Source organism: Rana temporaria, chromosome 4 (genome assembly GCF_905171775.1).
Source record: "Rana temporaria chromosome 4, aRanTem1.1, whole genome shotgun sequence".
Classification (NCBI taxonomy): Eukaryota; Metazoa; Chordata; class Amphibia; order Anura; family Ranidae; genus Rana; species Rana temporaria.
The window spans coordinates 234,687,648-234,700,236 of NC_053492.1; the positions used below are offsets into that span (position 1 = coordinate 234,687,648).

General features: G+C 42.9%; 1 protein-coding gene across 1 annotated transcript in view; it reads left to right on the forward strand.

The window, feature by feature from the left end:
* The window catches only part of BCKDHB (branched chain keto acid dehydrogenase E1 subunit beta), a 237,392-nt gene that overhangs the window by 95,284 nt on the left and 129,519 nt on the right, over positions 1-12,589 (forward strand). The window contains exon 7 of the mRNA XM_040350008.1: positions 7,043-7,140. Within this exon, the coding sequence (XP_040205942.1) occupies positions 7,043-7,140 (98 nt within the window). The remainder of the gene's footprint in view (positions 1-7,042; positions 7,141-12,589) is intronic.

The window sequence follows — 12,589 nt, forward strand, 5'->3', positions numbered from 1 at the left end:
TGTGATTGCCTGACATTTTGGGTCCGGAAACAGGTTCAGAGTAAAAACGGCTATGTCAGGAAAAGTAATACCGCAGGTAGAGACTCAGTCAGAATATCTCTATTATTTTACCAATGTTTATTTCTTGGGAACAATGTAATTTCATGCAAAGCTCTTTGACAAAAGCTCCCATCTCTAGCAGAAAATTGATGTATTCACCACCGAGCACAAAATGGCAATGTAATCAGTCGCTTTCTGCGTCATTGCTTCATAATTAATATTTAGTACATGTAAACTTCATTTGCTGTAACACAGCCTTAATTTTATTACTTTGCTTTTAAACAAGTCATGCAAGCTCTTTATCTGGAAGAAGTATGGAAGGTCACTGTCATTAGTTCTGATCTCTGAAAAATAGTTGTAAGTAATTTATGGGTAGTACTGACATCTATACTCTTCAATCAATATGTTAAAATGGTATTTAGCAACTCCCGAGAGAAAATGTATAATCTTAAATTGAAAAATGTGTTTTTTTTTTAGGACGACACATTAATGTTAACCATCTATTGTGGGTTGATGCAAAACAAATGAGTTTATGCAGTTTCTGCTAGTGTAAGGGGGATCGATGAATATTATATTGTGTCTTTTAGAAGTATTACTTTTACTGTAGTTAATGTATTAATATAATGTTGTGATGGAGAAGCGAAGGGCTAAAAGTGACCACTGCTGCTTTGTAAAAAAAAAAAGTGGGTAGCGAGTCTTAAAGAGATCTGTATAACACTGCTTTTGATGCTTCCACTCTAATGTAATAATATAATTGTTGGCAAGAGGAACCCTAGCAGCCAGTGAGGGACACACTGTCCAACCCACCCAGAAATGTTGTGAAGCCGTGGTGGCTTGGGGAAAAGATTTGGGACTTTGTATGAAGTATGCGGCCAAGTTGGCCATGTGAACGTGGAGTGGCTGGCAAATGAAAAATATCTAACATTGTGTCATCTTGTATACATAATGGCATAACATAAACACATTATATAATAAATAAACATCATAAACTAGCATAACAGCACATGGCATGGATAGCAAAAAGTAAAAAAATGACACAATGATGATTAAGAAACCACCAGACACAAACAACCATGTACATGTACATATAACAAAACCATAACCTATGGGTCTAGGCTACCATCCTAAGTCCATGATGTATATTTATGATTATTATTATTATTACTATGAGTTTTACTCTTCTTCCCTGCCTGTACCTTTGGCTAGCACCTAAACTTATTCTATATATCCTTTATAGACCATGATACTGCACCTGCTCCTGATGATTGGAGGTATCCATGAAACGCGTTGAGCTATATAGATGCCTTATTAACCACTTGGCGCCCAGAGGACATCATATGACGTCCTGGGCTTTGTGGGGCTATATCTGAATGATGCCTGAAGCTTCATTCAGATATTGGCATTTTCAGCCGGCGATTTCCTATGGGATTTCCTATTTCCTCTCCCGCCGCCCTCCGGTGCTTCTACCGGCTCACCTGTGCGATCGGTGAGTCGGTGACAGGAACCGCCGGCCCCCGGATGCAGATCACAGAGAATTCCGGCGTCTCTGATTGTCGGAGGCCGGGCGCAATGTTATGACGTCACGTCCGGCCTCTGCATTCAAAAAAACGGCGCCGCTTCGGCTGTGAATCGGTGATTTTTATTTTTTATTTTTTTTTTAGCCTTCCCAGCCTAGCGGTAAGATATGGGGTCTTATTGACCACACATCTCACTGTAAAGAGGTCCTGTCATGCATATTCCTATTACAAGGGATGTTTACATTCCTTGTAATAGGAATAAAAGTGATCAAATTATTATTATTTTTTTTAAAGTGTCAATGTAAAAAAAAGAAGTAAAATTAACAATAATATATATATATATATATATATATATATATATATATATATATATATATATATATATATATATATATATATATATATTTTAAAGTGCCCCTGTCCCTGTGTGCTCGCACGCAGAAGCGAACGCATACGTAAGACCCGCCCACATATGAAAATGGTGTTCAAACCACACATGTGAGGTATCGTCGCGAACGTTAGAGCGAGAGCAATAATTCTAGCCCTAGACCTCCTCTAACTCAAAACATGTAACCAGTAAAGAAATTTAAAGCGTCGCCTATGGAGATTTTTAAGTACCGAAGTTTGGCATCATTCCACGAGCATGTGCAATTTCGAAGCGCGACATGTTAGGTATATATTTACTCGGCGTAACTTCATCTTTCAGATTATGCAAAAAAATTGGGCTAACTTTACGTTTTTTTTTTTTTTTTTTTAAACGCGTTTGAAAAATTGCTGCGCAAATACTGTGCGAGATAAAAAGTGGCAATGACCGCCATTGTATTCTCTAGGGTCTCTGCTAAAAAAATATATAGTGTTTGGGGGTTCTATGTAATTTTCTAGCAAGAAATTGCAAAAAAAGATGATCTTTACATGTAGAAACGAAGTGTCAGAATTGGCCTGGGCCTGAAGTGGTTAAATCAAGATCGTTACCAACCTCTATTTAATTTTTACAATATGCTGCATTGGCCTAGACCAGGGGTCTCAAACTGGCGGCCCTCCAGCTGTTGCAAAACTACAAGTCCCATGAGGCATTGCAAGGCTGACGGTTACAAGCATCACTCCCACAGGCAGAGGCATGATGGGAATTGTAGTTTTGCAACAGCTGGAGGGCCCCAGTTTGAGACCCCTGGCCTAGACCCATATGTTATGGTTTTGTTATATGTATGTGTACATGATTGTGTCTGGTGATTTTTTTATCATCCTTGTGTCATTTTTGTATTTTATTGCTATCCATGCTATGTGCTGGTATGCTATTTTATGATGTTTATATAATAAACTCATTTACGATTGATATAAAGTATTTGTTATGCCATTACGTATACAAGATGACACAATGTTATTAGTTGTTTTTTCTTTGCCAGCCACTCGACGTTCACATGGCCAACTCGGCCACATACTTCATACAAAGTCCCAAGTCTTTTCCCCAAGCTACTAGCTATCGGGGATGGAGGCACTTGACGTTTTTTGTCTTGGCCTTGTTTAAAGTCCCAAATTTCTTTTCTTTGTGAAGCAGTGGTGCCCAGAGCTCCTCAGTGGGGTAATGATTTATCTCCACGCCTATCGAAAAGAAAAGTGTTCTTTAACAGGGGGGGGGGGGGTGCTGCTTTAACTTTTCTCACTTTGAACCTGGGATATTTAAAATAAAATAAAAACTCACAAGAAAAAATGACCACAGATCAAAACAATAAGTAAATTAAAGATACAGGTAGCAACCATACTCCCCTGGATGACTGCAGCATTGATTCGGCTGTCTCTGAACCAAGAATTTATCAAGAATTTAATCAATCTTTCACTGTCATGCTGAGAGGCTGAACCAGGTGTCGGTCAGGGATCTAGGCTGAGCCTGTACTGGGTCTGTGTTATCAACAGACATTGGGATTTAGCCCGCTGGCGGCTGAATTTGGATCACTGGAGTGGGGAATTAAGTGCATAGAAGTATAACCAAAAGAGCTTTGGCCATAATGCTCAATTTAAATAATGAGAAATCCAAATTCCCGAAAATATGGCTTGATCGAAGAAGTGCTTTCTTGCTACTGTGCATGACTCAATGGGCAAATTTAATCAAAACAATGCAGAGCAGGCCCAAATCCTCAACCTCCATTCTCATCAGTGAGAAGTACCCATATGACCATAGTTTAAAATGTGAACTCTCTGGAACAATTATTATTCCAGATCTTAATAATAATAATTGAAACGCTAGTTGTTTCTCTCTTCTAAAAGGGCTATGGTGACAAATGTGTTTTGGGTTTAGAATGAATTGTATATTTAATCAACCATCACAAGTGAAAACAATAGTTCCCCTTGGCTAGTATTCAGTACATAACTCTGGACATTATTTTCTACTTTTGGATAAATTGGCTAAGGGTTAGAACCATTGTTGTATGTGTTCCAATTGGGGAGACCCCCCCCCCCAATGTTCTATCCTGATGGGTACCATTACTGGGAAAGAGAATGAAGGAAACTATTGCAAGCAGACAATAACTTCTGACCAAAAGTTCTAATCCTTCCAAGCACCACTAAAAATGTGTTTTTAATATTGTTTGTGTATTATATTTGGTGCCAGTAACAGTGCTGTCCAACTGCATTGCATGGAATTTACTGCTGTAACTCCATCACGTAACCCTATTAGACGTGACTTGCAAAACCCGACCCCCAAGAAAAATGGTGTAAATGTGAAGCTGAATTCAACCATATTTATTTCTTTGAAATATCAAATATGGTTCCTGTGAAAGCTGCTTCAATTGTCTTTGCTGAAGAGTTAAAGTAGCCGGATTAGTCGCACTCCTTTTTTTTTTATATAATGTGGATCCTCGAAAATATAAAAAGCAGCTGAGGTTTGTATTGCTTGTTGTCAATACGGATGTAATGATAAAGCATCACAAGGAGTGATGAGTCACCTTGACATTCTGCGGCTCTGACGTGTAATGGAGAGCTGTGTGTGATGTCTTTTGACCTTTTCTGTATAGTTTATTGTATCACATGTGACATGTAGCCGGTGAGGTGGGAATGAATGAGATTTGCATCAGTGGTTACTATGGTGAGAATGAAGATGGAGCCCCTGAAGACTAAACAAATTGTTTCTCTCCAGGCTTGTGTATATTCACACGTAACTAAAGGGAAGGTTCAGGTCCATTTATTTTAGGATCTTGTTAGTTTGGTAAAGTGAGTTTGTGTCCTACTCAAAATAACGAACACAAAATTTTATAAGAAGCTGCTACCATGGTAACTTGCTGCTTTTATACTGACGGTAGTGTGTAATGTCAGAAATATGAATTGTTCATAATGCGTTTCTATTCAACTGTATAAATAGTGTCACAAGCCCAAGTTTTTTTTTTAATACACCAAAAAGTTTTCATTTCTGCAGATGTCAGTTTCGAAAAGTAATCTCAAAAGCTGTGTAAATTAAAGGAACTAGCTCCTTTAACTTAAAAGACCAATTTTAAGTACTGGTTTAGTTGCATATTTTTAAAACCAGTATAACTCAATGTATTTTATTAACCACTTAAGGACCGCCTCCTGCACATATACGTCGGCAGAATGGCACGGCTGGGCACATCCACGTACCCAGCCTTGGGGCGCGCGCCCGCTACCCGGTCCGAAGCTCCGGGACTCACGAACCCGATCGCCGCTGGAGTCCCGCGATCGGTCCCCGGAGCTGAAGAACGGGGAGAGCCGTGTGTAAACGCGGCTTCCTTGTTCTTCACTGTGGCGCTGACATTGGTCGTGTCATCCCTTTTATAGGGGGACACAATCAATGACGTCACACCTACAGCCACACCCCCCTACAGTTGTAAACACACTTCAGGGAACACAGAACCCCATCAGCGCCCCCTGTGGTTAACTCCCAAACTGCAACTGTCATTTTCACAATAAACAATGCATTTTAAATGCATTTTTTGCTGTGAAAATGACAATGGTCCCAAAAATGTGTCAAAATTGTCCGAAGTGTCCGCCATAATGTCGCAGTCACAAAAAAAATCGCTGATCGCCGCCATTAGTAGTAAAAAATAAACTATCCCCTATTTTGTAAGCGCTATACATTTTGTGCAAACCAACTGATAAATACTTATTGCGATTTTTTTTTTTTTTTTGTTTGTTTTTTTTTTACCAAAAATAGGTAGAAGAATATGTATCGGCCTAAACTGAGGGAAACAAATACTTTTTTATATATTTTTGGGGGATATTTTTTATAGCAAAAAGTAAAAAATATTGAATTTTTTTTCAAAATTGTCGCTCTATTTTTTTTTGAAAAGCGCAAAAATAAAAACCACAGAGGTGATCAAATACCACCAAAAGAAAGCTCTATTTTTGGGAAAAAAAGGACGCCAATTTTGTTTGGGAGCCACGTCGCACGACCGCGCAATTGCCAGTTAAAGCGACGCAGTGCCGAATCGCAAAAGGGGCCTGGTCTTTTACCTGCATTTTGGTCCAGGTCTTAAGTGGTTAAAAATAAACCATTATTTAAAAAAGATTTGAACGTGCATTAATCTCTAATTACTCAAGCATATTATTGCCAAAATCTGTCTGAATTAATGATAGCCTTACAATTGGTGCTTTCTGAATGCTTCAGTGTTGAGTAATTTTTGGTACCTTCCTGACACAAAGACATGTCTTGCTGCTTCTTTACAGAAGAAAGCATAAAAAGCAAATGAAATTTGAAAAAGAGACCAAACCAACTGTGCTTCCATAGCATTACTCCGCAATAGAAAAAGGAATATAAATCATCACAATTCCTTATGTGACAGGTTAACTTAAAACTTACAGGAGCAAACCAAATATCATGTAGCTGGTAGAGATTGAGATGAGGGTGGCCTCTTGCACATCCAGTCCAAGAACCCCTGGGAGTGGTGACAGTGGATGCTTGGGGCCTTGACATGGCACAAAGTGTTGTGTAGGTGTTGCAGGAATACAGTCAGGCAAAAACCCAGCATTGGTTAAGCTGAAGCACAAGTGGTATAGTAGAATTGTGGTCGGGCAAAGGCTGTGTTAAAATCAGATAATTTCTGTAGAATATGGGTAGAATATGGAAGTAGCTGGATGAATCAAAATAGACCAGGATCTGCGATAATGAATAGGCACAGTCAGAATTGCAAACTTGGTAGGAATTAGAAGATTTAAAGTAGAAGTAAAGGTTAATATAACTCAGGTTTAAATGTTTACCTGATTCCACCCATTGACATGGGTGGAATCAAGTAAAATGATTACTTGACCACACTGAAGTCGATTAATAAAAAAAATAAAAGGTATTTACACTGAGCTGTTTTTTACAAGCAGCATATTTATGACGGAGGGGGAAGGCAACAGTTATATGTTGGCCTTCTCACTGTCTTTAAAGGTTTTTCTCAATGTAGACATTATATTTTTTCTTTATCTGGCTTAGTAAGAAGTACTAGGTATTTTCTGCTAGTATGCACTAATGAACTAAAAATTATATTATCTTCTAGTTGAACAAGTGCCTGTGGAACCATACTACATACCTTTGTCTCAAGCTGAGGTAATACAAGAAGGAAGTGATGTCACTCTTCTCGCCTGGGGTACTCAGGTTGGTATCGCATTTTTTTTTTGTGCGTGTGTGTGTGTACCTATATATTTACATATTGTTCATTAGGTTGGAAGTTCACTAATAAACTAATAAAGTATTCGCTCCAAAAAGTAAAGCCAGTTTTTATAATGCCTCTTGTTTGTTAAGCCTGTTTATCTGTTAATTGTGAATCTATATATGTTCATGTTATGGCGATGGGTTTGACACGTCTCCCCAACAGGACACAGTCAAACTGCTGGAGAATGATACTATTGACATTAAAAATCTTAACAAAAGAGAATTCTGATTAACAGCAAAAAATAAAAATGCTCAGGTTTAATAGAAAACAAACGAAGAAAAGACTTAGGCCCCGTACACACGATAGAATCCATCCGCAGATAAATCCCAGCAAATGGGTTTCTGCGGATAGATCCTATGGTGTGTACACGCCAGCGGATCTGTTTCCGCGGAGAAATCTCCTCTGGGATGGATTCCAGCAGATCGGATATTCGCTGTGCTGCACAACATATCCATCTGCTGGAATCCATTCCAACGGATGGATCCGCTCGTCTGTACAGACTTACCGGATCCATTCGTCCAAAGGGATTCCCCGCACGCGTCGTAATGATTTGACGCATGCATGGAATTCCTTATATGACAGCGTCGCGCCCGTCGCCGCGTCATAATCGCGGCGACGGCGCGACATGTCATCGGCAGAGGATTTCCGCGCGGATTTCAATGCGATGGTGTGTACACTCCATCCCATCGAAATCAGCGGATATCTTTGAGAGGATTTATCCGTGGAAACGGTCCGCTGGACCGTATCTGCGGATAAATCCTCTCGTGTGTATGGGGCCTAAGACTTAAAGATGGGATACCTCAATTCAGAGACGCAAAAGCAGCCAAACTGAATCAAACCGCCATCAGTTCCTTAAACAAGGACAATGTAATTATAAAGTCTGCATGACAAAGGGGGTACTATAGTCCCAATGAACACAAAGTGACTATATACAAGAGCCGCACAGGCAACTATAATTACTGTAACTAATTTTTTGTTTTTTAACCTCATTCATTTTCTGATAAGCGTGAAATCTGTATTGTTTGCATGAAATGGATATTTGAAAACTGAAAAGCTCAAGTTCTCTGCCTTTACAACCACTTTACTAATTTAAAACCACTTTAAGAGTTCAAGTTATCTGATAAAGGGTATCGCTTAAATTCCAAACTTTCTGCAGTAGTCGATGACTAACACGTTACAAACTCTTCTATTGCTTCTCTTCTAAGTTGCGAGAGCTTTTCAGCTTTCAAATATCCATTTAATGTAAATAGATTTCATATTTATGAGAAAATTTAAAGCGCCCTTCAAAAACAATTTTAGTAACTGAACCTTGCTGTATTGGCCCAAATGCCTTCAAAAATGACCTAATGCTCACCACACTTTTCAGTTGTAACACTGCTGTGGAATTCCAGAATGCCAGGAATGTTACTTAGGGGGGTGATGTAACACAAGGTGTAATACTATCGCCTTCTTCTCTTACCTTATCTGCTATATTATCCACTAGAAAACACACTTTCTTTATCGTACATCACGGGACACAGAGCAGCATATTCATTACTATGTGGGTTATATGGAGTACCTTCAGGTGTTGACACTGGCAATCTCAAACAGGAAATGCCCCTCCCTATATAACCCCCTCCCATAGGAGGAGTACCTCAGTTTTTACGCCAGTGTCTTAGGTGTTAGTCATGGTTTAGCTTGCCTCCGCATCCTTGGGATTAGGTGAGCTACCGGTTCTGTCCAAAAAAGCCTGAGCGCTAAAGTGGTCAGTAACCGGACCCCAAACCCTTGGGGTATAGCCCATAATGCTTTCTTTTTAAGAGAGCTGGACCCTGGGCCCAGAACTTAGAAAACCTTTGGGCGCCTAATGTTTTCTGTTTGCCAGGGTGCTGTATGGGTCCAGGACAGTGGATCCTTCATGGAAGAAGAAGGTTCCCAGGGCCTGAAGGTCTAGACATCCCCACGGAGATGGGGGAAGATTGGGCCTCTTGCTTGGCAAAGTCCTGCGGCATGGAGCAGGTAAGTAAGGGGAAAAACTTGCGGAGCTTGGCTCTTAGCAAGTTTTTTCTGGGAGGTCACAGGGGACATGCCTAAGGTTATGCATTGCATCTGGCAAACCAGTCACATATCATGAAGATAGGATGGCTCTATATGTTATCATTCCCCATAAAAAGTGACCTCCCTGGTAGTGTTGGAAAAGCTGTGAGTGGGGCCTTTTGTGTACAAATGTATGTGTTGTGTCAGAGAGCTATGCTTACCTGCAGGCCTCCAGGCGATGCTCTATCCAGTCCTCTTCCTCATGCCTGCAAGGCAGGCAAAAAACGCTGACCTCCTCGTGTGTTCCAGGCCTGCGGCTGCAGGAACAGAGAGGCCCTTCCTCCCAACCCCCCCCCGTCGGCGGGCGCGCACGCGGTGCGCGTGCACGTGTTATAGGCGCATTTGGCGCCGTTTTAGCTGAGGGGGAAGGGCGGGTCAGTGGTTTAAGGAAGGGGCGGCCCTTCCTTAGTGCCACAGCTCATTCAATACTTTGGCTTGAGGGAGGAAGGACTGGAGTGAAGCACGGGGCGCTGAGGACACACAGTGGCCAGAAAGAATACTACAGTCTTCAGAAGATTGTGGTTTAGCCTAGGAATAGGCTGTTTTTTCTTTTCCATCTCATAGTCTTTTCTTTGGCAATACTACTCAGGGGGATAGAATGTTTTTTCTTGCCTAGATTGAAAAAAAAAAAAAAAAAAAAAAAAAAAGTGTCATCTGGGGTAGAGGAAACATTTTTTATTCCCCAAACAGGTGTTTGGGCATTTAACTATTTATAAGTCCCAGGTACCAATAAGTAGCAGGTGTGCCTCGGTATTGTACCATGGCATCAAAGAACAAGCCAGAGGGTACAAAAGGTGGGGATTTCCCCACAGAGTCTGAGGTCTCGGACAGAGCTATGCCGCTGCTTTCCCCACAGGGAGCCTTTGGGCCATCGGGATCTGGGGCTGGAGCTGACGCGAGTCAACCCAACCCTAAGATGGTCACGGAGGAGGTGTTGCTCACCTCTTTAAATGAGATGCGGAGAAGCATGGGAGAAATGATAGCCGCAGCTATGCGGGGTAGTAAGCGGAATAGATCTCCGTCACCCGTGCGCGGACCCTCGGAAGAGGAGGTCCTTTCCTCTGGGGAATTGGACGACCTCTTGGACAAAGACCAAGTAGGTTCAGGGATCGAAGATCCGGATACAGAGGAGTCTGGGGCAGTCTCCCTGAGGGAGAGCTGGTGGATTCAAGGCTTGACGGACTTGGTCCATAAGGCATTCAACCTGCCTGTACCAGATCTCCAGGTATCGACGATTTCAGCTTTGGGCTCACTGAGGGCGCCTCAAAGCAGTGCTGTGTTTCCGATCCATCCTCTATTGGAGGGAGTCTTGTTCCAAGAGTGGAACAAACCAGACAAGGTGTTCTTACCACCTAAGAAATTTTCTGTCTTATATCCTATGGAAGAAAAGTTTTCCAAGAGATGGGCTTCTCCTGCAGTAGACGCAGCCATCTCATGTGTTAACAAATCGTTAACATGCCCTGTAGAGAACGTACAGGTTTTCAAAGATCCAGTTGATAAGCGCTTGGAAGCACTACTTAAGAACTCCTTCACTTCTGCAGGGGCAGTAGTACAGCCAGCCGTGGCTGCGATTGGAGTCGCTCAAGCTTTATCAGATCAATTTAAGCAAATGCTTGAACTTATTCCTGCCGAGCAGGCAGAAGAGTTTTCGGATGTCCCTAAGGCCATATGTTTTACGGTAGACGCAATCAAGGATTCCATCCAGCAAGCGTCACGTTTATCGTTATCCCTTATCCATATGAGAAGACTCTTATGGTTGAAAAGCTGGGAGGCTGAGCCCCCATGCAAGAAGCTCCTGGTAGGGTTCCCCTTCCATGGAGGACGGCTCTTCGGAGAGGACCTAGATAAATACATTCAGACCATTTCAAGCGGCAAGAGTACACTCTTGCCAACTAAGAAGAAGGTTCAGGGGCCTGCGTTTAAACGACAGTCCTCCCCTGGGCAGGGGCCCTCTAATGCCAAGCAGTATCGACGGCCTCCTGCAAGAGCAAACTTCGGCTTCAACAGCAGATCAGAAGGACAGGCTGTTAGAGGCAAGAGGCAGTGGTTTCGCAAGCCAGCAAAACCAGCCCCCAAGTCTACCTCATGAAGGGGCGCCCCCACCCACGAAGGTGGGGGGAAGGCTGCGACTCTTTTCGGAGATTTGGGAAGCCAGCATTCCCGACGAGTGGGTACGGTCTTCCGTGGCCACAGGCTAAAAGCTAGAGTTCCTAAGGTTTCCTCCTCCTCATTTCCAGGAGTCGAGGATTCCAAACGATCTGGAGAAAGGAGCCGCGTTAAGATCGGCTCTAGATCATCTACTTTCCCAGGGAGTAATAGTAGAAGTACCAGTCCTGGAACAGGGGCTGGGTTTCTACTCCAACCTAATGGAGGCTACGGCCCCCCGGGTGTTCACGAAGGTTCTAGCTCCAATCCTAGCCAAGCTAAGGATCCAAGGGGTCACGATCCTAGCATACCTGGACGACCTCCTAGTCATAGACCACTCGTCTCCCGGCTTGGAGCGAGCAGTGGCCCTCACGGTCCAATACCTCGAGAGGTTCGGCTGGGTCCTAAATCGAGAAAAGTCAGCATTCCAGCCCACAAGGCAGTTGGAATATCTCGGCATGAGATTAGACACAGAACAACAAAGGGTGTTCCTACCTCTGAGGAAGGTCAAAGCCATCAAGGAATTAATCCTACTGGTTCTAAGCAAGAAGGAACCGACTATTCGCCTATGTATGAGACTACTAGGCAAGATGGGGGCTACATTCGAGGCGGTGCCATACGCCCAGAGCCACACTCGCATCCTGCAGGCAGCCATCCTGTCAGCATGGAGCAGAAGGCCACAGGCCTTGGATATCCCGTTGCCACTCTCATCAAGAGTCCGGCAAAGTCTGTGTTGGTGGTTAGACCCTCAGAATCTACTGAAGGGAAAGTCTTTCAACCCAGTGGCTTGGAAGATAGTGACCACAGACGCCAGCCTGACGGGCTGGGGAGCGATTGTGGATGGTTCCACTCGCCAAGGTATTTGGGCAAGGCCAGAGAAGCTTTTACCCATCAACATCTTGGAGCTCAGAGCGGTTCGACTAGCCCTCAGGGCTTGGACGTCGAAATTGCAGGGGTTCCCGGTGAGAGTTCAATCAGACAATGCCACGGCAGTGGCATACATAAATCACCAAGGGGGAACCAGGAGTCAGGCCGCTCAGAGAGAAGTGAGCTTGATTCTCCTAGGGGCAGAGGCTCATGTGCCCTGCATATCGGCAATATTCATTCCCGGAGTGGACAACTTTCAGGCGGACTTCTTAAGCCGCCAGACTCTATTGCCGGGGGAATGGT